The 26,376-nt window shown below is 37.1% G+C and overlaps 1 protein-coding gene across 1 annotated transcript in view; it reads left to right on the top strand.

The window, feature by feature from the left end:
* The window catches only part of LOC136312112 (methylcrotonoyl-CoA carboxylase beta chain, mitochondrial-like), a 93,174-nt gene that overhangs the window by 47,877 nt on the left and 18,921 nt on the right, over window positions 1-26,376 (top strand). Inside the window, exons 9-12 of the mRNA XM_066241586.1 lie at window positions 2,670-2,769; window positions 2,878-2,973; window positions 16,359-16,431; window positions 17,737-17,813. Of these exons, the coding sequence (XP_066097683.1) occupies window positions 2,670-2,769; window positions 2,878-2,973; window positions 16,359-16,431; window positions 17,737-17,813 (346 nt within the window). The remainder of the gene's footprint in view (window positions 1-2,669; window positions 2,770-2,877; window positions 2,974-16,358; window positions 16,432-17,736; window positions 17,814-26,376) is intronic.

Below are 26,376 nucleotides of genomic sequence, written 5' to 3'. Positions count from 1 at the left end.
ATGTAAGGGGCGCTGGGAAAAAGGGAACTGCTGATCACAGAGCTGTTGGGAAAGTCACATCAGGTCTTACATTTGCTTGTGATTCTGCAGCTGTACTAGTGTCAGTTTAAAGTTGCTGCAGGCCTCCGGGCCTTTAATGAATACTGAGGCAACAATACCATGGAGTATCTCTCTCTTGGCAGGTAAATGTTCAACAGCTGACTCCCAGGGGGAGGGAAATGTCCTGCTTTGTGGCATCTGCCCATTTCCGTAGTATAAATTATCCCACTGTAGCCGATTTCAAGCTACTAACAGGATACCACCGAGCATGGAATCAGGAAAAGCTGCACACATTATTACTTGAAATAATACCCACTTAAAATTTTTACCTATAAATGTTAACAACCATTGTTATTACTGTGGTTTATCATCCTAATTGGTCATTAAAAGTTTTGGACTCTTTTAAGAGTAATTAGAAAACCACTTAAAAGCTTTGAGCAGAAGGTGCTATTACTGAGTATTTTATTTTAATAGCTCCTTCTGTCTGTTAGTGGAGAATGCTTGGAGTGCTGGCAGGAGTCTGTATGGGGGACCGGTTGGGTAGCTGTATCGATAGCAGAGGTGAGAGATGCTGGTGGCATAGATGCTTATGGTGGTAGTGAAGGTAGAGGCGAGAGAACAGTTTGAGCTCTCATTTGAAGGGAGGATGGAGAGACTTGTTAATAGATTTCATGTAAGGGGAGCAGAAGGATGAGGTGACAAAGATGATGACATGAAATGGCTTTATTTCCTGAGTATGACCGAGTGAGTGGATATGCAACATGACTGTCTTATCTGGCCATATCTAGCCATATACTGACTGTTACAAGGAGACAGTGAGTGGATGTTTCAGCTGGCAGAGAAAGAGGACATGGGTAGAATAGGGTGAGTGTGGGTTTAGGACAGAATGGGCTGCCATTGTTCATATGTGCTTAATCAGGGAAAGTCGATGAAGGTAGTATTTGAGGAGCATTAATTAAAAATTTTTTTGACTGTTTAATAAATGTAATCTGGTGCCCATGAAAGCTGTAGGCAGTGTGTCAGTTTAGAGTATAGGTTCTGGAATTCATCTTCCACTTTCCTCACTTGGTACCATTCTGACTAGACAAACAACTTAACCTCCCTGAGCCTCCTTTCCTCATATGTAAAATGAAGATAAGAATAGTTCCTCCATTACAGCACAGTACCTGGTACATACTAAGAACTCTATTTATGAGCTATTATTACTAACAATAAACTGTTCAAAATCATGGGACAATGATGAGATGGTGATGGCTTTTTATGGGAAGAGTGTCATAAAATTTAGTAGTCACAGATTGGTTTGGGCTCTTTCTGTCTAAACAAAGAGGTATAAATGTGTATTTCTAAAGGTTCTCTTTGTCTTTATGAATACATATTTATATCTCTCTAATGAGTCATCCTGAGAAATTAGTTTGACACAGACTCATCAAAGGTTTCCCTTTCCTGTTTTGGTAAATACTAGGCAGTTTTTAAAAAGAAAACAGTTTATTTTAAATATGTACTGATTTGGAAGCAGTTCCTTCTGCTTCTGTTTGCTTTCTGAATTACTGCAGTGTAGCCAGAAGTCAGCAATTGTGGCTGGTATTACATATAAAATGTTTAAATGAAATGGTCAGTTGTAAATTATCGTATTGAAGAATTGGTAGAGCCTGCCATTGCAAAGGCTCTGGAGGGCCTTAAAAAGTAGTAAATACTGGCTCTGCTGTTAATTAAGAGACATGCAGTCCAGAGGTGGAGAGTGACATAACACCACTGTGAGAGCCCAATTCTTCGAAATGCTCCCAAGGGTTTGACATTTTTCATAGGCAAGACAAGAAAATTTAGATTGCAGCAGCTTAGTACTCACTCATAAAATGAACCAAAATCAGTTCTTTTGTGTGCATTTACAGTTTTGTATGTATTTTACTAGAATATCATAGAACATTTACATCTGAAATAACAAGCCATCTAATCAGAACAGAATAACCAGAACAAACCCGTACTTCATTGACACTGAACTTGAAATTGAACAGGAACTTCCATGGTTCTATCATAGAATCATTTTATCAATACCTGTTTTACCCATGATCTGAGGGACAATGTCTTCATACCTTTGTGTTTGTTACCCTGTGACAGCTTGCTCTTAGATGTAACCTTGTAGGGAGGGGGTTCAGCAGTCTTTCAGAAATGAGAGACCTTAGTTGGCATCTTCTTTGGGAGCTGAGTTAGGTACAAACACTTTTTGTTGCCAAGAGCATCACAAAAGCATGCCATCTTTATCACATAGAATATAGTTTGAGGAGCATGGCCTGACCATTAACTGGAAGTCCTTATCCACAAGGCCCCGGGCTCTAATAGAGAAGGTCAGCGTGGGAAACAGAGGGCATGGTTTATGTGCAGCTACTGGTGGTTGTGGGCGAGGTTCTAATGCATACCTCAGTTTTTCCTGTTTGTAAACAAGGATAATACCAGGTACGTGCCCATGTTTGCCAGGGACATTATGAAGATCAAATTAAATGACATTTCTTAAAGTGGTTAGGAAGTCAAAATGATGACATCCTTAGCTGAAAGAAAGAAGATATTTGGGGATTAAGATATTGAATTATTTCCCCTTTCAATATTCTAATTATTTTATGTGCTCTACTCTGTAGAAAGTCTGGAGTCAGTGACTACTATGCTTTGGATGATAATCATGCCCTTCACTTAACTAGGAAGATTGTGAGGAGTCTAAATTATCAGAAAAAATTGGATGTGAGTTGGATGTGTTCTTATATCTCATTTTCCTGAAAAGCATTTTGATGTGTGTCATCTTGAAACAATTCTTTAAAATGGCTGATAGAGTTCTTCTATTTTCTGCAGGTTACCATTGAGCCTTCTGAGGATCCTTTATTTCCTGCTGATGAATTGTACGGAATAGTTGGTGCCAACCTTAAGAGGAACTTTGATGTCCGAGAGGTTTGTGAAATGGAGCTGTGGGTATCTGGTTTCAAAGCCCGAGTCTGTTTAGAATGCTCATGCCTAGGAACTGGTTTGGGTCTCAGTAAGGAGTGAATATAAGGGAAAGGTCTTCCCATAGGGTAGGTATCATTGGCACATAGCAAATACTAAGGGAGGGGTAAACCTCTTAATTACTGAAAATTTTCATTGCACAATGGCAATGCCTTTTTTCTTTTTTTAAATTTTTTGAGCGAGGCAGGGAGAGAGAGATAGGAATGTTGAGCTGCTCCTGTATGGGCCCTGACCAGGGATTGAACCCGCAACCTTGTCATTTCAGGACGACACTCCTAACTGACTGAGCTAACCAGCCAGGGGAATATGTTTGTAATAGTACTTTGTAATGTGTAGATTAGGATTGATGTTGGGTAACTTCATAATTTTCAGCTGTTTCTTTTCAGTATTCTTTTTTGAGGAAATGTATGAAGTGTCAGTAAGCCTTTGAAAGAAAACAACATACCTTTCTAGATCAATATTACATTAGCAAAGATTAGACTTTTGATTACAGGTGAAGGTGTTTCTTTGGTTATAGATTGTCGACATAACCTTGTATAGTCTGGAGCAGTGGTTGGCAAACTCATTAGTCAACAGGGCCAAATATCAACAGTACAGTGATTAAAGTTTCTTTTAAGAGCCAGATTTTTTAAACTTAAACTATATAGGTAGGTACATTGTTATTAACTTAATTAGGATACTCCTAAGCTGGCCTTTGCTAAAAACGTCCTCAATCTGATTGAGGTATGTTCGCTGAGGTCGACCCCTTCCAACTCTCCCATCCACACTCATCTTGTATCCTGGCTTTGTCTATCTCCTTTCGTTCATCCTCTCTGTATGTCCAAACCATCTCAACATACCTTTCTCTGTCCTCAACACTACATCTTCTTTCACTCTACAGCATTCCCTAATGTTAACTTAATAATCTTTAGTTAAAGTTTTAAGTCTTAGTGAAATTATAGGTACATTGAATAAAACTTGATTACTTAATAATGATATTATTTATTGATAAAATTAAATTGTAAGGTATCCATAAAATTAAATCATGACAATGACGGACAAACACTAATGTGAACAATGGCCTTGCATCTCCTTGGAAAATTTGGGAAGTCAGGTTTGTATGTTGTTGTTTTTAATTTTAGGCACGATTCCAGGTTCTCATCAATAAGACGACTTCTCAATTTACTCTTGATAAGGTTCATGCTTGAAAATGATTGTTCGCATGAATATGTAGACCCGAATAAGGAAAGAACAGCAAATACTAGTTTTTCCAGCTGATTATATGAGTCAGGGATACTATTCCAAGTGTTAAAAACCAACACATCTTCCTTCTCCAGGTCTTTCAAAGCAGACCACTTGTGCTGTGAACTAAGTTCACATTTGTTTTTCTCCAATATTTCTATATCAGCACAGACATTTAAATTTTGAACTCCACAATTCTTTGTTTTTTAAATCCAGCAATTGTATTTCAAAGTTGCCAAATGTCAATATTAAAGGGAGAAAAATTTAATTCTGTTACAGTAGCAGTAAGAGGTTTTTTAACAAATACTAACATCACTTTGCTGTTTCTGAATTCCTGAAACCTGTTGAGAAAAGCTTCCCTCATATTTAAAAGTGTTGTTTTGAAAGAGCAAATGTCAATATCAAAATTACTTTCTTGGCAATGTTTCAACAGACTTGGAAAGTAAATCAAAGTTTCCTTTCAAAATCTTTGGCAAAAAGATATAATTTGTTTTTGAATGAAATAACTTCTTCTAACATCGAAAAAATTGTGTTTCCTCTGTAGTTTACGAGTAAGCTGATTTAGATGAGATGTAATGTCTACCATAAAATAAAATTTTTGGATCCACTGATTGTTCATTAGTTCTGGATAGTGAACACCCTTCTCAAGGAGAAATGCTTTAATCTCTGTTAATAAGGAAGCGAAACGTTTCGAAACGTTTCCTCTTGAAAACCAACATACCTTCTTATGCAGCAGCAGATCTGCATACTCACTCTCCATTTCAACTAAAAATTATTTTTTTTTCTTTAAAAAATTTTTTTTTATTAAATAATTTTATTTTTTTAATGGGGCGACATCAATAAAATCAGGATACATATATTCAAAGAGAACAAGTCCAGGTTATCTTGTCGTTCAATTATGTTGCATACCCATCACCCAAAGTCAGATTGTCCTCTGTCACCTTCTATCTAGTTTTCTTTGTGCCCCTCCCCCTCCCCCTTTCCCTCTCCCTTTCTCCCCTTCCCCCGTAACCACCACACTCTTATCAATGTCTCTTAGTTTCACTTTTATGTCCCACCTACGTATGGAATAATGCAGTTCCTGGTTTTTTCTGATTTACTTATTTCGCTTCATATCATGTTATCAAGATCCCACCATTTTGCTGTAAATGATCCGATGTCATCATTTCTTATGGCTGAGTAGTATTCCATAGTGTATATGTGCCACATCTTCTTTATCCAGTCATCTATTGACGGGCTTTTTGGTTGTTTCCATGTCCTGGCCACTGTGAACAACGCTGCAATGAACATGGGGCTGCATGTGTCTTTACGTATCAATGTTTCTGAGTTTTGGGGGTATATACCCAGTAGAGGGATTGTTGGGTCATAAGGTAGTTCTATTTTCAGTTTTTTGAGGAACCACTATACTTTCTTCCATAATGGTTGTACTACTTTACATTCCCACCAACAGTGGATGAGGGTTCCTTTTTCTCCACAGCCTCTCCAACATTTGCTATTACCTGTCTTGTTAATAATAGCTAATCTAACAGGTGTGAGGTGGTATCTCATTGCAGTTTTGATTTGCATTTCTCTAATAACTAATGAAGATGAGCATCTTTTCATATATCTGTTGGCCATTTGTATTTCTTCCTGGGAGAAGTGTCTGTTCATGTCCTCTTCCCATTTTTTTATTGGATTGTTTGTTTGTTTGTTGTTGAGTTTTATGAGTTCTTTGTATATTTTGGATCTTAGGCCCTTATCTGAGCTGTTGTTTGAAAATATCATTTCCCATTTAGTTGACTTTCTGTTTATTTTGTTATCAGTTTCTCTTGCTGAGCAAAAACTTCTTAGTCTGATGTAGTCCCATTCATTAATCTTTGCCTTCACTTCCCTTGCCTTTGGAGTCAAATTCATAAAATGCTCTTTAAAACCCAGGTCCATGAGTTTAGTACTTAATTGTTTCAGGTCTTATGTTTAGATCTTTGATCCATTTTGAGTTAATTTTAGTACAGGGGGACAAACTGTAGTCCAGTTTCATTCTTTTGCATGTGGCTTTCCAGTTTTCCCAGCACCATTTGTTGAAGAGGCTTTCTTTTCTCCATTGTGTGTTGTTGGCCCCTTTATCAAAAATTATTTGACTATATATATGTGGTTTTATTTCTGGACTTTCTATTCTGTTCCATTGGTCTGAGTGTCTATTTTTCTGCCAATACCATGCTGTTTTGATTGTCGTGGCCCTATAATATAGTTTGAAGTCAGGTATTGTAATGTCCCCAGCTTCATTCTTTTTCTTTAGGATTGCTTTGGCTATTTGGGGTTTTTTATAGTTCCATATAAATCTGATGATTTTTTGCTCTATTTCTTTAAAAAATGTCATTGGAATTTTGATGGGAATTACATTAAATTTGTATATTGCTTTGGGTAATATGGCCATCTTGATTATATTTATTCTTCCTAACCAAGAACAAGGTATATTCTTCCATCTCATTATATCTTTTTCGATTTCCCTTAACAATGGTTTATAGTTTTCATTATATAAGTCCTTTACATTCTTTGTTATGTTTATTCCTAAGTATTTTATATTTTTTGTTGCAATTGTGAAGGGGATTATTCTTTTGAGTTCGTTCTCAGTTGTTTCATTGTTGGCATATAGAAAGGCTATTGACTTCTGTATGTTAATTTTGTATCCTGTGACCTTACTATATTGGCTTATTGTTTCTAGTAGTCTTTTTGTGGATTCTTTGGGGTTTTCGATGTATAGGATCATATCATCTGCAAAAAGTGATACCTTTACTTCTTCTTTTCCGATATGGATGCCTTTTATTTCTTTGTCTTGTCTGATTGCTCTGGCTAGAACCTCTAGTACCATATTAAATAAGAGTGGAGAGAGTGGACAACCCTGTCTTGTTCCTGATTTAAGGGGGAAAGCCTTCAGTTTAGTGCCATTTAATATGATGTTAGCTGATGGTTTATCATATATGGCCTTTATCATGTTGAGATATTTTCCTTCTATACCCATTTTGTTGAGAGTCTTAAACATAAAATTGTGTTGTATTTTATCGAAAGCCTTTTCTGCGTCTATTGATAAGATCATATGGTTTTTCTTCTTTGTTTTGTTGATATGGTGTATTACGTTAACCGTTTTATGTATGTTGAACCATCCTTGAGATTCTGGGATGAATCCCACTTGATCATGATGTATTATTTTTTTAATATGTTGTTGTATTCGATTTGCTAGTATTTTGTTTAGTATTTTAGCATCTGTATTCATTAGAGATATTGGTCTGTAGTTTTCTTTTTTTGTGCCATCCTTGCCTGATTTTGGTATGAGGGTTATGTTGGCCTCATAAAATGTGTTTGGAAGTATTGCTTCTTCTTGAATTTTTTGGAAGACTTTGAGTAGAATAGGAACCAAGTCTTCTTTGAATGTTTGATAAAATTCGCTGGTATAGCTGTCAGGGCCTGGAGTTTTATTTTTGGGGAGGTTTTTAATGGTTTCTTCTATTTCTTCTCTACTAATAGGTCTGTTTAGGCTTTCTGCTTCTTCTTGACTCAGTCTAGGAAGGTTGTATTGTTCTAGGAATTTATCCATTTCTTCTAGGTTGTTGTATTTAGTGGCATAAAGTTTTTCATAGTATTCTACAATAATTCTTTGTATATCTACGGTGTCCGTGGTGATTTCTCCTCTTTCATTTTGGATTTTGTTTATATGAATTCTTTCTCTTTTTTCCTTGGTAAGTCTTGCCAAGGGTTTGTCAATTTTGTTGATCTTTTCAAAGAACCAGCTCCTTGTTCTATTAATTTTTTCTATAGTTTTTCTGTTCTCTATTTCATTTATTTCTGCTCTGATTTTTATTATCTCCTTTTTTTGGCTGGTTTTGGGTTGTCTTTGTTCTTCTTTTTCTAGTTCCTTAAGGTGTGAAGTTAAGTGGTTCACTTGGGCTCTCTCTTGTTTGTTCATGTATGCCTGAAGTGATATGAACTTCCCTCTTATCACTGCTTTTGCTGCATCCCATAGATTCTGATATGTCGTATTGTCATTTTCATTAGTCTGTATATATCTTTTGATCTCTGCACTTATTTCTTCTTTGACCCATTTATTTTTTAAAAGTATGTTGTTTAGTTTCCACATTTTTGTGGGATTTTTTCCCTCTTTTTTGCAGTTGAATTCTAGTTTCAAGGCTTTATGATCAGAAAATATGCTTGGCACAACTTCGATTTTTCTGAATTTGCTGATGTTGTTTTTGTGGCCCAACATATGGTCAATTCTTGAGAATGATCCATGTACACTGGAGAAAAAAGTATACTCAGTCACTTTGGGATGAAATGTCCTGTAAATGTCTATCATATCCAGGTGCTCTAGTGTTTTGTTTAAGGCCACTATATCTTTGTTGATTCTCTGTTTGGATGACCGATCTAGAGCCGTCAGCGGTGTATTGAGGTCTCCAAGTATGATTGTATTTTTGTCAGTTTTTGTTTTAAGTAAAAAGTCTTTAAATTGGCGAGGATTAAGAGCTTTAGCTATAATGGAGTTGATAATCTTAATCACCAATTCCTTAACTTTGCAAATTTCTTCTGGAAATGTCCGTACACAAAGGGCTTCTTGATGAATGATGCAATGGTTAGTAAGTATCTCGTGATTAATTTTTTTCTTTCAAAATAGCAACAAACCCGTTTCTTATGCTGGTTGTAAAGCCAGTGGCCGTGGCCACCATCAAAATCGCAGACCTACCAGGAACATAGTAAGTACTCCTTGCTGCTGGGCTCTCACCTTCTGGAGACTGTGGATTGCCACTCCAGCCTGATTCTCCTCGTCCTCCAAAGAGGAACTGGAAGCATCAGCTCCTGCTGCCGGCCTTGCAGCCCTCAGCCTCGGCCTCCCACTGCTGCTGGCTCTCCACAATATCCAGGGCAATCTCCAACTCACGAACCTGTGATTCCTTCTCTAGCATCTGCTCCATTTCCAAACGAATCTCGCGAACCTGGTTGGCCTCCTCCGGTGCTTGCTTCAGCTCCAGGGTTGGCATCTCTTTCTCTCACGTTTGCTCCAGCTCCTTCTACTGCTCGGTTTGCGGGTCCCAGGCAGCCTCTTTTACAGAGCTCTTGGTTTCCTCACACATGGCTGTAAAAGTCAGCCAGCCTATGGTCCCCAAAAGGACAGCCATGGGGAATCATAACAGCAACCAGTCCTCTACCATCCACATCAAAGGTAGTGGTGGCTCCATACTGATCTCCGAATCCTGCCACAAACTACGCCAAATGTGAAGCCAGTAGCCAGGGCCACCATCACAGCCGCCTGGCCCATGCAGGTTCGCACTGGATTCGGACAAATGATAATGAAACAATGGAGCTAAGAACTGGTGGGCCATCATCTTTAATCCTAGCTTGCACCCAGCGGGCAAGTAAAAACACACACTGGGCTCCAAAACCCACTCATTCAGTGCTCACAAAGCTACTGACCTATCCTAGTTTTCCTAGAATCAAAGATTTCTAGTTCACCAGCCTTATTCACCTCTGTTCCCCATCTTCTTCTCTCTGCACAACTGGCTTTTCCTTCAGCACTGCTATCTTGGCTGCTTCTCCTGGCCTCCTCCATGTGGCCTTTTTCTGCTCTCCTCTCTAATGCTAATCTCAGGAACTGAGAGAGCAAGCTCCTGGTCTGCCCCAGTTTATAGTGCAGAAATCAAAACCTTTAATCCAATATACAAACAAGGAAGTCTCTAATACAAAGTCACCTATCTGAGGCATGATGAGATTTCACCACCCCACATCAAAAAGGGTGAGAAAGGCTTAGTCCTAAAACCAAGCCCCAGGCTACAAGGATCCTGCCTGCCCACAGCCCGCCCCAACACATTAATATCACCTGGGCGATTGACTTCCATGTGTGCAGTGCCATCTTTAACAAAGTGAGCATAATATATTTTATCTGCCCAACACTGGTCATACTTTTCGCCCCTGCATATAGCATGTCATCTTTTATTTCATTCAATATCTGTATCTGGCAGAATACTTTTTAAGCTACAAAATCTTTGTAATACCAGCTTATCTTCCTTCTATTTTGTTACTTTTACTTTTGACTATAAAACTATTATTATACTAATTGTGAAAGTATAGAAATACAGAAAAACATAAAATAAAATTGCTTGTAATTTCACTATTCAGAGAAAGCAGCCAATATTTTGGTGTTTTGGTTTAATGTGTATGTACATACATTTTTATATAGTTGAGATAGTATACTTTTCCAGTTTAAATTACAAACATTTCCCCATTATTTAAAGGTTCCTCATGAAACATTTTCCATAACTAGATCCTAATTCTTTTTATAAAAGTACCTGGCAATGTGGTAGTTACTCAGTATTTCTCTCATGGATGTATATAATTATTTATTTAGGAAATAACCTATTGTTGTTGAGGGTCTTTTTTTGTTTGTTTTGTTTTGTTAGAAGGACTTAAATCCTGGATATTCTTGGAGTTCCTGTTTAACCCTTTGAGTAGTGAGTTTTTTTCATGCTTGCTGACCCTCAGGAGTGAGTATTTTTCAAAAAATGAAATTAGTTTTAGTTTTATTAACTTAAAAACATGTTTGTTTGATAACCAATTTAGGGAAACAAGAAGATCATACATTTGCCTTTTTTTTAATGTTGCTTTACACATTTTTAAAATAAAAATTTTTGTTATGCAATTTTTGCATACCTACCATCTGTAAATAAAAAGTATTGTTACTAGCAGAATCTCAAATATGTACTCACATATGATGATATTCTTAGGACAATTTAGAGGTATTTTTATTTATTCCTTATGTTTAAAAATGTTTCAGACTGTGGTATTTCTCAAAGCATGGATGCAGCAAAGTGGTTTGTTATGTTCAGTACACACCACCCTGTGTGCCTCGGGTTACACTCCCTCCTTGTAGTGTGCTGACATGCGGAGCATTTTCGACCTAGTTAATCCTTTGAGGCTGTGGCAGGGATTGGCTTTGGAAAGTGATGCCCTGAAAGACGAAGGCTGTCTCCTACTGATGATGGTCGGCCTCCTCTGAGTGATTTCCTCTCTTTCACAAACTCCTCCAAAAGCTGAACAGTGAGCTTCAGTCTGAAGTCAGATAGCTGTGGTCTTCTTTCAGTCTTCCTCTGGTTCACAGTGTATGAGTTCAAAGCAGCAATGTCAATTTCATGAAAAAAAAATTTTATATACCATTTCATGATTTTTCTTACATTTCCCTGGCTGGGAATCGAACCCAGGTCCCCTGCACGCTAGGCCGACGCTCTACCGCTGAGCCGACCGGCCAGGGCCCGTCATGCCATCTTTGAGTTAACATGATTGTAGTATGTCTTGAGATGGATTCACCCTTTTTTATATTCTTAGGAAACTGGGCATTCCCTTTCGGTTTTTTCTAACGGTACCACAAACACCAGTTCTGTTTTCATGTAAATATTCAAACAAATTAGGATTTGTATATGAATTGTCAAGGTAGACATTATGGTTTTTTCCTGTGTAAGGAATAAGTAATGTCTTTACCACAGAACCTGAGATTCCAACTTTTTCATCATATTCAATCTCAGTTTCCTTCCCTGTATAAACTATGTGGTCAAGGACGAATCCCATTTCATAGTCACGAAGAAGAAACATCTTTATCCCAAATTTAGATGGAATAAACTGTTTCCATTGAATGCACCCTTTCAAAGCCACTATGCTTTCATCGATGCACAAATTTCTTTTTTTTTTTTTTAAATAAATTTTTATTAATGGTAATGGGATGACATTAATAAATCAGGGTACATATATTCAAAGAAAACATGTCTAGGTTATTTTGTCATTAAATTATGTTGCGTACCCCTCGCCCAAAGTCAGATTGTCCTCCACCACCCTCTATCTAGTTCTCTGTGCCCCCCCCTCCCCCTAACTCTCTCCCTCCCTCCCTCCCTCCCATGTCCTCCCTCCCCCCACCCCTGGTAACCACCACACTCTTGTCCATGTCTCTTAGTCTCATTTTTATGTTCCACCAATGTATGGAATCATGTAGTTCTTGTTTTTTTCTGATTTACTTATTTCACTCCTTATAATGTTATCAAGATCCCACCATTTTGCTGTAAATGATCTGATGTCATCATTTCTTATGGCTGAGTAGTATTCCATAGTGTATATGTGCCACATCTTCTTTATCCAGTCTTCTATTGAAGGGCTTTTTGGTTGTTTCCATGTCTTGGCCACTGTGAACAGATGCACAAATTTCTAAATGGGTAAAGAATGGACTGATATTGTCTTCTGAAGTGGTCTACAACAGCCCTAATTTTATACAGTCGATCACCTTGGGGTTGAATATTGTTATCACAAAAGTGCAACAATTGGAGTGTCAGCTGAAAACTATCCAACGACATAATTTTTCCAAAGATTGGCGTTTCAATCAAAGAATTTTTTGACCAGTAGTCCTTCAGTCTGTTCTTTTCTATGTGCCCCATCAACATAAGAAGAGTTATAAAAACATACAAATCTTCAACAGTAATTCCTTTCTACTTGTGTAACTTTGATTTTCTTTTATGTCTGTATTTTCAAGAATAAATTTATAATTATTCATTTCAATTGCAATTTTGCTCAGAAAACCTTCGTCAACAATCTCTTTGAAAATTTAAATTTCCAGTCTATTGTCATCAGCATCATCCAGTTTCTGAGAAAAACTATCGAAAATACCTGAATTTGAATCATCAAAGACAGGAGAAATTGTTGGAAGAAACTTTTCTGCGGACTTCCACTTCCTCAATACAGGTGGTTTATCTGGTGTCACATGAGTCCTTTTTGCTTGTGTTGCTGGCCCAAGATCAGAAGAACTTTCATCATACAAAGAATTAATGATTTCATCAGTGAAATCACTATCATTGCAAGATGAATATTCATCATCAGACTCTGCATTTGTCAAGATATCATGACTATCTTCAGAGCTAGCCTTACTGCCTGATTATGTCTCAGCATCTTTCCTGGGGAAGAGCTGAAAATTTTAGATGAATGAATGATGTATAGTATTGAGGAAAAAGCAAAAAATTATAAAAACAACAATTGTACCATGTAAGATCTAGAATATCGTGGTATTAGAACAACAATAATAACATAAAATGACAAAAACCAGCTGTGAATGCAATAAGTTCTGTCAACAGAACTATGGCAGCTACATATGGTATGCCATGTACTCAAGGCTGAACGTAGTTATGAGTATATATGGTGGTAGCACTCTTTAGACATACTTTATAGTGATGATTGGGCTCACCAGCCTCTAGGGTAGATGGCAACACATGCTATAATGCTTCTGAAAGGGAGGCGTGTATGCACGCCTTTACTGCTCCAGCTCCAAGTTTAAAGACATACATGTACGACTGTACTCTGGATGGTCAGGAGGGATGAGGACATACATGAACGTTCGTACTAAAAGGGTTAACAAGGTGACTTAGTTAACTATAACTTTTAGAATTAGGATTTTAGTTTGACTTTTCAGTTGATTACAGGCACGGAAAAAATGGTACTTATCATCTGATGTACTTGACAAATGAGTTGTTCTAGATGGCAAAGTTTTCTATATGGTTAAGAATTTATTATTTTTAAGAATAGCCTGACCAGGCGGTGGTGCACTGGATAGAGCATCAGACTGGGATGCAGAGGACCCAGGTTCGAGACCCCGAGGTCCCCAGCTTGGACCCAAGATCGCTGGCTCAAGCAAGGGGTTGCTCGGTCTGCTGAAGGCCCACGGTCAAGGCACATATGAGAAAGCAATCAATGAACAACTAAGGTGTCACAAGGAAAGGCTGGTGATTGATGCTTCTCATCTCTCTCTGTTCCTGTCTGTCCCTATCTATCCCTCTCTCTGACTCTCTCTCTGTCTCTGTAAAAAAAAAAAAAAATTAAAAAAAAAAAAGAATAACCACATTTTTCTTTATTCAACAGTATTTATTGAGTACTTGTTCTATGAAGGTATTGTTTCGGGTACCAGGAGTGCAGAAAAGAGCCAAACAGATGCAAATCCATGATTTCATGGTAGTTCCGTTTCATTTTAATGAGATTATTTATAAGATAGGCTTTTGCCTTCTGAAATAGTATCCTGGACTTCTACCTTTTGTTACCTCATATTCATCATTGTGGTGATAATATAAAAAATATTATATTTTTTGATAACAGCAAAGTGGCCTGTGTGGAAGTCTTTGCAGTGTACAGAGCTGTGGCACAAGACCACGGAATAGGAACTAGAAAACCCAGGTTCTAACCCTTGTTTCCCTAGTCAGTGCTTCTGGGGTTGATACTCGGAGCACTGATTTCTGTTTCTGGATACAAAATAGTAGTACTACTATACATGACAGGTCTGCTTTCTGAAGTTTGAATCCTTGTGAAGGTGAGTTTCTGTATTTTATGTGGCTGGTGATGTTCGTCGTCAAGCAAATAGAAGATAGTTTCATACTAAGTGACCCTCTGCTGTTGTGCCCTTTGAGTGCCTTCATCTTCATATGGAAGAATGGTAGCTATTATGTGTTGATTGTTTTTAATAGGTACCATTTTGTAGGTACAAACTCAGAACAAATGACTGTCATAGTTCCACTGTATAATTGGATCTTTCAGGAAAATAAAAATAATTCAAAGTAAGCTTTTATGTTTTGGAAAGAAAGATATTGGGAAGCAAGCATTCATTCATTTTTGAACTCTTGCATCTTGCAAAAGAAGGCTTAGATCAATGTGGTAAATAGGAAAATAAATTTTGAACTAGATAGAAAAATGACATGTATCAAAGCAATTTGGAATATGCTTCTTATATGAAAATCTTTGAAATAGTCCTAATGTATAATGATGATCCCCAACAATGAACTATTTAGTAATTTCTGTTCCCTTTAGGTTAATTACACACACACACACATAATACACACACACACACATATATCTATGAGATGATTCTTTAAGTATATCTGATTCAGAATCAGTGAACCTTATTGAGGTATGGCGAAGGAAGAAAGTTCCCTCCACCCATCAGGGTTCTTTAGTCTGGTCTAATAATTAAATCTACACAAGGCAGATTATATTAATAAGAGAGAACAGCCAAATTTAATTAGGCGTGTGTGTATGGGCCCCCCTCATGTACGAGAGAATCAGAGACGCAAAGACACGAGAGGTTTGGAGACGGGAAGTTAGAATTAGGTACGAAAGGCATTCGGAGCTCAGGATGAGGAAAGGTGTCTCAGAACCTCAGAGGGGAGGAAAGTCGTTCACGGGACGGTAACAAGAGCAGATGTTCAGTAATTAGAATTTTGCCCCGTCTTAGAGGTAGGTCAGTGATAACTCAATGTGGGCAAGGCCGCTAATCTCAATTATTCAGTGGAGGTGTACAAGTTTCTTATGAGCCTGCAGGGTTTGGTTTTCTTTAGCTCAAAATAATCTCCAAACTAAAATAGCACGTCTTGGGAAGGCCTGTTCTGAACCCCTTCAAAGGTTTAATAATACTAGCTACCTTTTAATGACAACCCGAAAGTGAGCTGTAGTTAGCACTTTAAAGTATTACCCTTTTTTGAAAAAACAGATAAGGAAATTGAGGCCTAGAGGATTTTGGATAACCAGACTGTGACTCATTTCTTAGTGGTGGGCTGAGACTCAGAGCTTGTTCTTCATCTTAGCACTATTTTATTAGGTTACTTTACTACTAGGTCTTCACATCTTCATAGCTTTATCTCATCTTTGCAGAAGCGAGAGCTGAGATCAGAGGTTGAAGTATCTTACTCCAGGTACACAAATCATGTGATACTTAAAGTTGGCGCCTAACTAAGTCTTCTGACTCCTAGCTCTATACCTTGCTTTCTGATTGAATCCCTGACCCTGGGCTGGTAGATTTGAACAGCCAGTGAAGCTTTGAGTCTAGCAACCAGCCCATGGAGTCTCTGCTTCTCTGGTATGCAACATGGTGCTATTGCTTTATGGTGAAGTGTACAATCAGAGTCCAGAGTGACTTCATGCGTATAAATTGAAATTCTAGTGAGAAGATTTTTGTGTGTAGAATGAAATTTTTTGTGACGACTTTATTACAAATTTGTTTTCCTTATAAATAACTTTACTGCAACAGTTCTTTTGTAATACATTTTCTGAGAGACACTGTTATTTTTTCCTCTTAGGTCATTGCTAGAATCGTGGATGGGAGCAGATTCAATGAGTTCAAAGCCTTATATGGAGACACATTAGTTACAGGTATACAGATGAAGAATTGAATACGAAATTTTGTGATGCTTAGAAAATAAGTGATGTCTTACCTCATGCACTTGGCATGAGGTTTGTTATTTAGAGCAGTACAAATGTGTGAGTTTATATTTAAAGGGAGCTGTTTTGTAAAGATCATTTGTAGCTGAATGGCTTCATGAACCCAGAATTTAAAGTGATGATGTCTAGATGCTGAGGTGTAGGCCCTTATCTGTGATTTAGCAGCATTATCTGTGAAAAGTTTCTTATCATAGTAAAATTAGCAGAAATATTTGTTCTTTTTGTTTCTCTGGATAACTATAATTATTTTGAGAATTTCAGTACTTTTTTATTATTTAGCCTCTAATTTAACTGGGAAGATTTGTATGATGTTTCACCTTCCCAGGAGAATATAGACTGAGTTAAACCCTCTTACAGCTTCTGTGTAGGTATTATGTTGATCTATGCAAACACTAGATCCAGAATACAGGACAGAATAACAAATATGAAAAAAATAAAACAAGGATATTTATAAAAGCTAATTCGTTTATCTAAAGTGTTAAATTTTAGGCCTGCAAAGAAAAGTATTTGAAACATAGATGCTAGATCTATAATAATCTATCTTGGACAAATGGCAAAACAAATGTGGGTATTTTATTTGGTCTTTTAAGAGCTCGGAAATGTAGCAGTTAGTTTGAAGACAACAGTTCAGAATGGATGAACAACTAGCTACAAAAATACAAGTTACAAACTGAGGCTTATGTATAAGTCACCTCACTTTCTCCTGGTGTGATTTGTGAACAAGAGAAGTGTTTGCATTGGGAGTGGAATTTATGTTTTTGCATTTAGGTGTTAAGTGATTAAGAGCTTTTGTTTGATACATGGACAGGATTTGTCCTTTACTAGTTCAGGATGTAGCTCTCGTTGTGCAGCAGTTTAAAGCAAGTCAAAGCTATTTCTGCTTCTTTCTCAAAGATAGATTGGTTGTCCTTGTCATTTTTTTTTCTATCATGAGAGACAGGAAGAGAAAGAGATGAGAAGCATCCACTCGTAGTTGCATCACTTTACTTGTTCATTGATTGCTTCTCATATGTGCCTTAACGGGGTCACGTATGGAAAGCACCCCTTTCAAGAAAGCAAAAAACCCAGACTCCAGTACCTTAGAAATAAAATGTGACATGAGCTGATTTTTTTACTATAGACAAAATCTCAACATTTAAAACTTTGATTTGAATTAAAGAGTGTTAAACATGTCTGTTTGTTGTGACTTAAAAGCCTTCTGAAATACATAAACCTATACTTCAATTTTCTTTTGAGGATTTGCCAGAATATTTGGCTACCCAATTGGTATCATTGGAAATAATGGAGTTCTTTTTTCTGAATCTGCAAAAAAGGCAAGTACTGATAAACAGGTTTCAAGATTTTCTCTTTTAAAAGCATGAAAATTTATTGCATAAAAGCTTTAAGATATTTAACCAGGTGCCTTTGGAAAAAGGAATAGTGTGTGTGTGTGCACGGTCATGTATGTGTGTGCGTGCGTTAGTGTTTGAAACTGTTTTGTGAAGGTTTACACAAACATAATGAAGTATCGTGAGCACTAGTAAAGTTCAGTCATGCTCTCCCTCTGAGGCCACAACCACGCCTTCTTCTCAGGCCACATCTCCTAAACTGTAAGCGTCCCCATGAGACTTGCAACCAGCAAAGCAGTGGGCAGTGGCAGCTCCTTTTGGGCTAACCCCCTGAACTGTCTTTATTTTTTATTATTTTATTTTATTTTATTTTTTTATTTTTCCGAAGTTAGAAACAGGGAGGCAATCAGACAGACTCCCGCATGCGCCCGACCGGGATTCACCCGGCATGCTCACCAGGGGGCGATGCTCTGCCCATCTGGGGCGTCGCTCTGCCGCAATCAGAGCCATTCTAGCACCTGAGGCAGAGGCCACAGAGCCATCTTCAGTGCCTGGGCAAACTTTGCTCCAGTGGAACCTTGGCTGCGGGAGGGGAAGAGAGAGACAGAGAGGAAGGAGAGGGGGAGGGGTGGAGAAGCAGATGGGCGCCTCTCCTGTGTGCCCTGGCCGGAAATTGAACCCAGGACTCCCACACGCCAGACCGACGCTCTAACACTGAGCCAACCGGCCAAGGCCCTGAACTGTCTTTAAGGCCCCCCTTTTTTTCTGACTTACCAGTGAGCCAAAGCAGCACCACCTAGGCTCTCTCTTGTTGTTTCTTTTACCCTATGCCCTTCCTTGTTTTACTGTACCCAGCTTTAATAAATGTACTCTCAAAATAAATTCCTGGCTGGGTAGCTCAGTTGGTTAGAGCACTGACCCAATATGCTAACATTGCCGGCTCGATACCCTGTCAGGCACATGCAGGAATCAACCAGTGATGGCATAAAGGGGTGGAACAACAAACTGATCTCTTTCAGTCTCTCTTCCTCTCACACTCCCTCTCTCCCTTCCTTTCTCTCTTTCTCTAAAATCAATTTTTAAAAAGTTCAAAAGAATTTTAAGGAAAGTTCTTATATTTGAGTTACAGCTACTTGAATGACATTTACATATTCTAGGAATATAAGAATACTTGTCTTGAAAGTGTTTTGCTCCCTGGTGCTTAATACATGTGAGGAATTCAAAGGTACTTTCCAGGTGGTTCTGAGACATGATCTGTTTGTTCTATTCTCTCCCATCCTTAGTCTAACTCGATACTGTTTTCACTCTTTGGAAATGGGAAGGTAGTGGGTTTTGTTACTGAATCTCTGGTTTTGAAATAGGGAATTCACAAATGTCTTTTGGGTTAGTATTCAATTTCATACACCATTGTCTCATTTGCCTAACTTGAATAAATGTAGTTAATGTACTTATTTGATAAAGTTTTTTCTTAAGGAAAAAAATGTCTAGCCTTGTTTTTCTACTTCTAATGATGGAGGAAATAACAAGGTTAATGGTCTCACATTGATGCAGGTAACAGCTAAGCTCTTTCAGACCTTGTTGAGGAAGAATTGTCTTAGGGGGAATGTTTTATCAGTAGGTTAGTTTCTATATTCTGCTGATCATTATTGTTCCCCACACTACAATTCTAAGACAAAAACAAGAAAGTAAAAATAATGAAAATAAAAATCACCTATACTCATACCAGAAATAATCTTGAGTAACATTTTATAATGGTTACTTAGTGTCCCCCACACCTTTTTCTAGCAAGATAAAATAACCAAATTTAACACGTATATATATGTATGGGAAGCCCACATACGTGAGAGAGTCAGAGACAGAAAGGTGAATCTAGATCTGTAAGATATTCTGAGCTGGGGAGGAGGTAGTGCGCACCTTGGGGGCTTCACAGGTCATTGCAGGATGATATGGAGAGCAGATGTTTTAGTAAATAGAAATTTTCCCTGCCAGGTAGCTGCCATACATCAGTGATACTCTCGTATTGTGGGTGAAGGCCCCTATTCAAGTTCTTCTAAAAAGAGCAGCAGAAGCGTCTTTTGAACCTGAAGCTAAAATTGCCTTTCGCTCAAAACAATCCCCCTTTTTAATAGATTTTATTTATTGACTTTATAGAGAGGAGAGAGAGAAGAGATAGAAAGAATGAGAGAGAGAAAGGTGGGGGAAGAGCAGGAAGCAGCAACTGATAGTAGTTGCTTCTCATATGTGCCTTCACCTGGCAAGCCCGAAGTTTTCAACTGCTGATCTCAGCATTCCAGATCAGTGCTTTATCCACTGTGCCACTACAGGTCGGGCAAAACAGTCTCCCTTTAAAAAAATGAAATTGAAGTGTCAACATACAATAGGTTCTAGAAAAACAAATTCATTATAACATTGATGAGATGCCATAGGATCCTATGATAAAATGGTTTTTTTGTGTCATTTTGCTTAAAGTTGCAAAACCTTTAACACCATTAAGTATGGACTTACTATATATAGAGGTATTGCTTGTTTTTATTTTTTATTTTTTATTTTTTTAATAAATTTTTATTGTTAATGGGATGACATTAATAATTCAGGGTACATATATTCAAAGAAAACATGTCTAGGTTATCTTCTCATTAAATTATGTTGCATACCCCTCGCCCAGAGTCAGATTGTCCTCTGTCACCCTCTATCTAGTTTTCTCTGTGCCCCTCCCCCTCCCCCTAAATCTCTCCCTCCCTCCCTCCTGCGTCCTCCCTCCCCCCACCCCTGGTAACCACCACACTCTTGTCCAAGGCTCTTAGTCTCGTTTTTATGTTCCACCAATGTATGGAATCATGTAGTTCTTGTTTTTTTCTGATTTACTTATTTCACTCCGTATAATGTTATCAAGATCCCACCATTTTGCTATAAATGATCTAATGTCATCATTTCTTATGGCTGAGTAGTATTCCATAGTGTATATGTGCCACATCTTCTTTATCCAATCTTCTATTGAAGGGCTTTTTGGTTGTTTCCATGTCTTGGCCACTGTGAACAGTGCTGCTATGAACATGGGGCTACATGTGTCTTTACGTATCAATGTTTCTGAGGTTTTGGGGTATATACCCAGTAGAGGGATTGCTGGGTCATAAGGTAGTTCTATTTGCAGTTTTTTGAGGAACCACCATACTTTCCTCCATAGTGGTTGTACTACTTTACAGTCCCACCAACAGTGTATGAGGGTTCCTTTTTCTCCACAGCCTCTCCAACATTTGTTATTACCCGTCTTGTTGATAATAGCTAATCTAACAGGGGTGAGGTGGTATCTCATTGTAGTCTTGATCTGCATTTCTCGAATAACTAATGAAGCTGAGCATCTTTTCATATATCTGTTGGCCATTTATATTTCTTCCTGGGAGAAGTGTCTGTTCATGTCCTCTTCCCATTTTTTTATTGGATTGTTTGTTTGTTTGTTGTTGAGTTTTATGAGTTCTTTGTAAATTTTGGATATTAGGCCCTTATCTGAGCTGTCGTTTGAAAATATCAGTTCCCATTTAGTTGGCTGTCTGTTTATTTTGTTATCAGTTTCTCTTGCTGAGCAAAAACTTTTAATTCTGATGTAGTCCCATTCATTTATCTTTGCCTTCACTTCTCTTGCCATTGGAGTCAAGTTCATAAAATGTTCTTTAAAACCCAGATCCATGAGTTTAGTACCTATGTCTTCTTCTATGTACTTTATTGTTTCAGATCTTATATTTAGGTCTTTGATCCATTTTGAATTAATTTTAGTACACGGGGACAGGCTGTAGTCGAGTTTCATTCTTTTGCATGTGGCTTTCCAGTTTTCCCAACACCATTTGTTGAAGAGGCTTTCTTTTCTCCATTGTGTGTTGTTGGCCCCTTTATCAAAGATTATTTGACCATATATATGTGGTTTTATTTCTGGGCTTTCTATTCTGTTCCATTGGTCTGAGTGTCTATTTTTCTGCCAATACCATGCAGTTTTGATTATTGTGGCCCTATAATATAGTTTAAAGTCAGGTATTGTAATGCCCCCAGCTTCATTCTTTTTCCTTAGGATTGCTTTGGCTATTTGGGGTTTTTTATAGTTCCATATGAATTTGATGATTTTTTGTTCCATTTCTTTAAAAAATGTCATAGGAATTTTGATGGGAATTGCATTAAATTTATATATTACTTTAGGTAATATGGCCATTTTAATTATATTTATTCTTCCTATCCAAGAACAAGGAATATTTTTCCATCTCATTGTGTCTTTTTCTATTTCTCTTAGCAATGCCTTGTAGTTTTCTTTATATAGGTCCTTTACATTCTTTGTTATGTTTATTCCTAGGTATTTTATTTTTTTTGTTGCAATCGTGAAGGGGATTATTTTTTTGAGTTCATTTTCTAATATTTCATTGTTGGCATATAGAAAGGCTATGGACTTCTGTATGTTAATTTTGTATCCTGCGACCTTACTGTATTGGTTTATTGTTTTTAGTAATCTTTTTGTGGAATCCTTTGGGTTTTCGATGTATAGGATTATATCATCAGCAAAAAGTGATACCTTTACTTCTTCTTTTCCGATATGGATGCCTTTTATTTCTTTGTCTTGTCTGATTGCTCTGGCCAGAACTTCTAGCACCACGTTAAATAAGAGTGGAGAGAGTGGACACCCTTGTCGTGTTCCTGATTTAAGGTGGAAAGTCCTCAGTTTTACGCCATTTAATATGATGTTGGCTGATGGTTTATCATATATGGCCTTTATTATGTTGAGATATTTTCCTTCTATACCCATTTTGTTGAGAGTCTTAAACATAAAATTGTGTTGTATTTTATCGAAAGCCTTTTCTGCATCTATTGATAAGATCATGTGGTTTTTGTTCTTTGTTTTGTTGATATGGTGTATTACGTTAACTGTTTTACGTATGTTGAACCATCCTTGAGATTCTGGGATGAATCCCACTTGATCATGATGTATTATTTTTTTAATATGTTATTGTATTCGATTTGCCAGTATTTTGTTTAGTATTTTAGCATCTGTATTCATTAGAGATATTGGTCTGTAGTTTTCTTTCTTTGTGCCATCCTTGCCAGGTTTTGGTATGAGGGTTATGTTGGCCTCATAAAATGTGTTTGGAAGTATTGCTTCTTCTTGAATTTTTTGGAAGACTTTGAGTAGAATAGGAACCAAGTCTTCTTTGAATGTTTGATAGAATTCACTAGTATAACTGTCTGGGCCTGGACTTTTATTTTTGGGGAGGTTTTTAATAGTTTTTTCTATTTCCTCCCTGCTGATTGGTCTGTTTAGGCTTTCTGCTTCTTCATGACTCAGTCTAGGAAGGTTGTATTGTTCTAGGAATTTATCCATTTCTTCTAGATTATTGTATTTGGTGGCATATAGTTTTTCATAGTATTCTACAATAATTCTTTGTATATCTATGATGTCTGTGGTGATCTCTCCTCTTTCATTTTGGATTTTATTTATTTGAGTCCTGTGTCTTTTTTCCTTGGTGAGTCTTGCTAAGGGTTTGTTGATTTTGTTGATCTTTTCAAAGAACCAGCTCCTTGTTTTATTGATTTTTTCTATAGTTTTTCTGTTCTCTATTTCGTTTATTTCTGCTCTGATTTTCATTATCTCCTTTCTTCGGCTGGTTTTGGGTTGTCTTTGTTCTTCTTTTTCTAGTTCCTTACGGTGTGAAGTTAAGTGGTTTACTTCGGCTCTCTCTTGCTTGTTCATATAGGCCTGAAGTGATATGAACTTTCCTCTTATTACTGCTTTTGCTGCATCCCAGAGATTCTGATATGTCGTATTTTCATTTTCATTTGTCTGTATATATCTTTTGATCTCTGCGCTTATTTCTTCTTTGACCCATTCATTTTTTAGAAGTATGTTGTTTAGTTTCCACAATTTTGTGGGTTTTTCCCCCCTTTTTTTATAGTTGAATTCTAGTTTCAAGGCTTTATGATCAGAGAATATGCTTAGCACAATTTCAGTTTTTTTAAATTTGCTGATATTGTCTTTGTGGTCCAACATATGGTCAATTCTTGAGAATGTTCCATGTACACTAGAGAAAAATGTATACTCTGTCGCTTTGGGATGAAGTGTCCTGTAGATGTCTATCATATCCAGGTGTTCTAGTATTTCATTTAAGGCCACTATATCTTTATTGATTCTCTGTTTGGATGACCGATCTAGAGCCGTCAGCGGTGTATTGAGGTCTCCAAGTATGATTGTATTTTTGTCAGTTTTTGTTTTAAGGTCAATAAGTAGCTGTCTTATATATTTTGGTGCTCCTTGGTTTGGTGCATATATATTAAGGATTGTTATGTCTTCTTGATTCAGTGTCCCCTTAATCATTATGAAATGGCCATTTTTGTCTCTGAGTACTTTTTCTGTCTTGTAGTCAGCATTATTAGATATGAGTTTTGCTACACCTGCTTTTTTTTGGGTGTTGTTTGCTTGGAGTATTGTTTTCCAGCCTTTCAGTTTGAATTTGTTTTTATCCTTGTTACTTAGATGAGTTTCTTGTAGGCAGCATATAGTTGGATTTTCTTTTTTAATCCATTCTGCTACTCTGTGTCTTTTTATTGGTAAGTTTAATCCATTTACATTTAGTGTAATTATTGACACTTGTGGGTTCCCTATTGCCATTTTATAAATTGCTTTCTGTTAGTTTTGTATCTTGTTTGATTCTTCTCTTTTGTTTTTCTATTGTTTGTTTTTGTTTGTTTGTATTTCATACTTCTTTCCTCTGTTGCTACCTTTTTTAAGTCAAGTGTTTTTGTGGTGGTTTTTTCAAGGGTGGTTACCATTAAGTAATGAAAAGGGTACCTACCATATTCATTGTAGTACCCTTTCTTGTGAGTATTTCTGCGCTTCATCGTCCTTTGCTACTGTTAATCTTCATCCTTTCTCCCCCTTTTTTTTTTCTTTTGTTGTCACAGTTTAAGTTTGGTTTTATTGTTTTCTTGGTGGAGCTGTTACTTGTGGTTATGTTTTCTTTTGTTCTTTGAATCTGGTTGGAAAACCCCCTTTAGTATTTCCTGGAGTGGGGGCTTTCTGATGATAAATTCTCTCATCTTTTCTGTATTTGTGAATATTTTTATATCTCCTTCGTACTTGAAGGATAGCTTTGATGGGTATAGTATTCTTGGCTGAAAGTTCCTCTCTTTCAGGGCTTTAAATATTGGGGTCCACTCTCTTCTAGCTTGTAGAGTTTCTGCTGAGAAATCTGATGATAATCCAATAGGCCTTCCTTTATATGTTGTATTCTTCTTTTCCCTGGCTGCCTTGAGAATTTTTTCTTTGTCATTGGTTTGTGTCATCTTCATTATGATGTGCCTTGGAGTGGGTTTGTTGTGGTTAAGAAAACTTCGTGTTCTGTTTGCTTCTTGAATTTGAGGCTTTAATTCTTTCCACAGGCTTGGGAAGTTCTCATCTATTATTTGTTTGAGTATATTCTCCATTCCATTTTCTTTCTCTTCTCCCTCTGATATACCTATTGTTCTTATGTTATTCTTTCTGATGGAGTCAGACAATTCCTGTAGGGCTTTCTCGTTTTTTATTATTTTTGAGTCTCTTTCTTCTTCTCTCTGTTGTGCCTCAAGTTGCTTGTCTTCTATTTCACTGATCCTGTCTTCTATCTGGGCTGTTCTATTAGCTAAGCTTGTTACCTCATTTTTCAGCTCTTGAATTGAGTTTTTCATTTCTGTTTGATTTGTTTTTATAGTTTCAATTTCCTTGGTAATATATTCTTTGTGATCGTTGAGTTGTTTTCTGATTTCCCTAAATTGCCTTTCTGTGTTTTCTTGTATATCTCTGAGTATTTTTAAGATTTCTATTTTAAATTCTCTGTCATTTGGCTCCAAGGCTTCCAATATGTTAAATCTTTTCTCCATAGATTTTTCCACATCTATTTGTGTTACCTCTCTGTCTTTTGTATCCATAATGTTCAATTTCCTTTTTCTTATTGGCATCTGAAGGTGGTCTTGATGATAGTGTTCATTGGAATTAATAAAAAGGAAAAAAAAAAAAAAAAGGAAAACACTCCAGAAAAAAAGTAATAATTTATTATTTCCCCCTTTTTTCTTTCTTCTCTTCCCCTCCTCTCACCTCCTTAGGGAAATATCGTGGTGACCTGTGAATTATATTATGCTAAATGGAACAAAAACTGCCTATAATGGAGGGCCTAATTTGGGGTGAAGAGTTCAAGGGGCAAAAAAGGGAGTAGGGACCTACTAAATACAAAAAAAAAAAAAAAGGGGGGGGGAGAAAATCTTAGACAAGCATAAAATGATTTGCTTGTAAGTGATGGTCGACTAAGAGATATGATGAGAGGGATGAGAGGGAAACAGAAAAAAGGAGAGAAAAAACAATAATTAAAAAATAAAAAAATAAAAATAATAAGTAAAAATCTGTTGTATTAAGTGGAGCGAAGACTAAATACAATGGAGACTTTGGGTTGGGAGGAATGCTAGTGAGTTAAAAAGCAATGTAAAAAGTGCCCAAAATGCCACAAAAACAAACAAATAGAGAAAAACCAAGAACAAAAGCAGAAGA

This window comes from Saccopteryx bilineata, chromosome 1 (genome assembly GCF_036850765.1).
Source record: "Saccopteryx bilineata isolate mSacBil1 chromosome 1, mSacBil1_pri_phased_curated, whole genome shotgun sequence".
Classification (NCBI taxonomy): Eukaryota; Metazoa; Chordata; class Mammalia; order Chiroptera; family Emballonuridae; genus Saccopteryx; species Saccopteryx bilineata.
This window is presented reverse-complemented; position numbering and strand designations above follow the sequence as displayed.